The sequence below is a fragment of the Dipodomys ordii genome, unplaced genomic scaffold (genome assembly GCF_000151885.1).
Source record: "Dipodomys ordii isolate 6190 unplaced genomic scaffold, Dord_2.0 Scaffold50, whole genome shotgun sequence".
Classification (NCBI taxonomy): domain Eukaryota; kingdom Metazoa; phylum Chordata; class Mammalia; order Rodentia; family Heteromyidae; genus Dipodomys; species Dipodomys ordii.
The window spans coordinates 7,211,634-7,215,191 of NW_012267266.1; the positions used below are offsets into that span (position 1 = coordinate 7,211,634).

At 34.3% G+C, this 3,558-nt stretch overlaps 1 protein-coding gene across 1 annotated transcript; it reads right to left on the bottom strand.

Moving 5' to 3' along the window:
• Positions 1-729: 729 nt before the first annotated feature.
• On the bottom strand, positions 730-1,627 carry LOC105988652 (thiopurine S-methyltransferase-like). The gene is made up of 2 exons (XM_013020317.1): positions 1,519-1,627; positions 730-1,289 (listed from the first exon to the last, which is right to left on the bottom strand). Exons 1-2 carry the CDS (start codon positions 1,625-1,627, stop codon positions 730-732), a joined length of 669 nt encoding a protein of 222 aa, XP_012875771.1.
• Between the last annotated feature and the right edge of the window lie 1,931 nt (positions 1,628-3,558).

Here is a 3,558-nt window from a genome sequence, read left to right on the forward strand (position 1 = left end):
CAGCCTCACTCTTCTCAATGTTGTGTACAAAATATGTCTATAATATTCTTAGCAGTGGATCACAATAGCCTAATTGCTAAGTGCATAAGACCATATATAATGAATCGTGTCAAAATGAACTCCAAAAATTGGAACCAAGAAATTTAAAAATTTTATTCTTACAATATGAGAAAAGTATCTTATTTTATATGGGTTGATTTATTTAATTAAAATTTTTAATCTGTTTCATGACTCAATTATACTTAAAACCATACATGGTAAAAAACATGTTGAAAAGAGGTGCCAGGATCTGAGTATAAGATTAGGGTTTATAATAATAGTTAATAGTTTAGGTAATAATAGTTAATAGTTTACATAATTTTGTGGACTATTTTAAATTCTATTGAAATGTTATTTCAGTGACCTAAAATTTTATAAACCTGTCAGTTTTTCAATGTCTATAATTTGTTACATTATATTTTTCTTTTCTTTTTTAATTACAGAAGAAATGTCTTTTATGAAAATGTCTTGTAATCTATAAGACATACATGTATGTCTCTCTCCAATTATATGCTCTTCTCTAAATGAGCTATAAGAAGTTTTGTGTGTTTTTGAGAAAAAAATCTATGATTTATGAGAAAAAAATTAAAGATTTATTATATTATCAATCCTTATCATTATTTTTAAATGCCCAAAGACAATCATATCCTCTTTACTTTTCTGTAAGCAGATATAATTTTTTTCAAAAATTTAGTCAATTCCCCAATGTTTATGACATTCTTCAAAAGCATCAACTTTCTCAAGGCAACTAATATTGCATTTTGTCCCAAACAGGCCTCTAATTTCAGCACCTGTAACATAAAACTGTGGACCTGCATGTTTTGTTGGATCATAAGACAAAACAGCCAGGAGGTAGTGGAACCCTTTTCTTGAGAGAGGCAGTATTATATCTGTATAGCGTTTGCGATCATCTGGATTGATGGCGACTAATGCTCCTCTATACCAAATCCTGTCAAAATTGCCAGTATTTGCCCTGGGAAGGTAAAAAATGCTGCAACAGTGCGGTGAAATGTTTCCTGAAGAACTCTTAAATACCGTGGCACCAGGTATTTCAATAAGTTGTTCTTCTGAGTAAGAAAGATTTTGCTCCTTAAAAAATTCCTGTATCCCAAGTTCACTGATTTCCACACCAACGACACTGTGGCCTTGGTCTGCAAAACATCTCATTTCAATGGCTTTTCCACAAAGAAGAAAAAATATCTTCGGTCCACTCTGGCCATTAAGAAAAGTCTCCAGATACTTCTTTAAGAATTGATTTCCTGGGCTGGGAAGGTGGCTCAGTGGTAGAGCGCTTGCCTTGCATGCCTGAGGCCCTGGATTCGATTCCTCAGTACCACATAAGCAAGAAGAAAAAAGCTGAAAGTGGCGCTGTGGCTCAAGTGGTAGAGCTCTAGCCTTGAGCTGAAGAGCTGAGGGACAGTGCCCAGGCCCCGAGTTCAGGCCCCATGACCTGACCCCCCCAAAAAAGAAAAAAAAAGGGTTGATTTCCTTTTTCTTGATGAAACGCAGTGTCACCGGTCAGCCATTCGGGTCTGATGTACCTCAGAATCAGGGAACTCTTTAACATCAAGTGATGCTTTTGTATCATCTATTATTTGTGGACTCCTCTGTCTCCAATCCTGCTTGCCCCGGGGACCAGAGAAGGTTATCTTGCGATGGTAAAGCAGTAGGGCTGTGGGTCTCATGTGGTTCCCTGGAACAAAGAAGTTTTTTTTTTTTATGTCTTGTATGCAGGTTTATTTTTTTCTTTCTGTTTTAGTTTTCTGTATATAAGCTTACCTGATATGTGGAAGGGAAAGGGAATCACAGAAACAGCAGGACAAAGGGTAAACTAATGCAACAATGAAACTATGTTGGAAATTAACATTACAACTTGGGGAAGTAGGGGAGTGGGGAGTGGTAAGTGGGAGAAAATGAGGGAGCGGGTAACTGTGTTTAAAAAGAAATGTACTCATTACCTTACTTTTGTAACTGTAACCCCCCTGTTTATCACGTTTACAATAAATTTAAAAAGGAAAAAAAAAAGAATTTACTGAGGCGTTTAAAAATAAAAAAGAAAAGCCACTGATTTTTGTGGGTTAATTTTATGTCTTGCTATTTTGCCAAAGTTTTGGGTCAGTTCAAGTAAGGTAGGAAAGGAATCACAATCTCACTCCTGGGCATCTATCTAACTGACTACAAATCAGGGTATACTAAATCCACCAGCTCGACTATATTCATTACAGCATTGTTTGCCATAACTAAGATATGGAATCAACCCAGATACCCCACAGTGGACAAATGGACCAAGAAAATGTGCTTTAAATACACAGTGGAATTCTATGTTTTCATCAGAAAAAAATGGCATTGCCCCATTTGTAAGGAAATGGAAAGACGTGGAAAAAAATTATAGTAAGTGAAGTGAGCCAGGCACAAAGAAACATGGGCTGCATGTCTAATTATTTGTAATAATTAGAATGTGTGTATAAATCTACAAGTAAACCCAATGTATTGCAAAAGACAAATAATTGCACCTAGACAAGATTAATTACTCTTTGTCTCTTCATTTCTGTGCCTCCCTTTATACTCCCAAAGACAGATAAATGAACAAACAAAAAAATAAAAGAAAAACAAAAATAGCAAATAAAAGAAAACCTCTTGTTCCCCTTTCCTGGAGTTCATTTTGATAAATATCATCTTGTGTGATTAGATGCACGTAGACATTTTGCCTTTGTGTTCCTCTCCTAAGAGTATCATTCTTTTGTTATGAATATCTTAGTAAAATATTTTCTTTGTGAGAATTTCTCTAGGTATGGGTACACAGATGTGGATTTGCTGGGTAATAGAGTGTGCACAATTCAGTAACTGTAAATGAATAATCCTCCAGGTTACTTACATCAATGGGGAATATGCATTTTCAGAATATGAGCTCTGTTGTTTCATATCTTTGTTATCAGATAATGTTTTCAGTTGTTGATGTGTAACAGAAGTTCAATGTGTTTGTGATTTCTATGACTGAACTTGATTGAGCACTTAAAAATCATCAGCCATTTTGCTTTGTTTTAATTATAAATTATCTGTTTACCTACCAGGAATATTTTCTTTAGATTATTTGCTTTGTATTATTTTTCAACTTTCAAAAGTTTTTTTTGAGATAGTATCTTGCTAGGGAGCCCAGGATACACTCAAATTTACAGTGATTCTCATGCTGCAGTTGCCTAGTGGCCAGTATTACAGGCATGTACTACCATGCATAGCTTTGATTTTATATTGTAATCATTTGATAGTTACATATTGATACTTACATATTTATAAACATTGTGTTATCATCAAGGATTTGCCTTCAAATATTGTTTATGACATTTTTCCCTCAAATAGAAATTTCAAATTTTATTACAGCCCAACATGTTGATCTTTTTGTGAGTTGGGCCTTTATCAGTCATATTTTTTAAAAAAATCTCTATTGCAAATCTTAAAAATAATCCCTTTTATTTCCTTATATTGGCCTGAACATTTTATCATTGTAACCTAATAGAATCT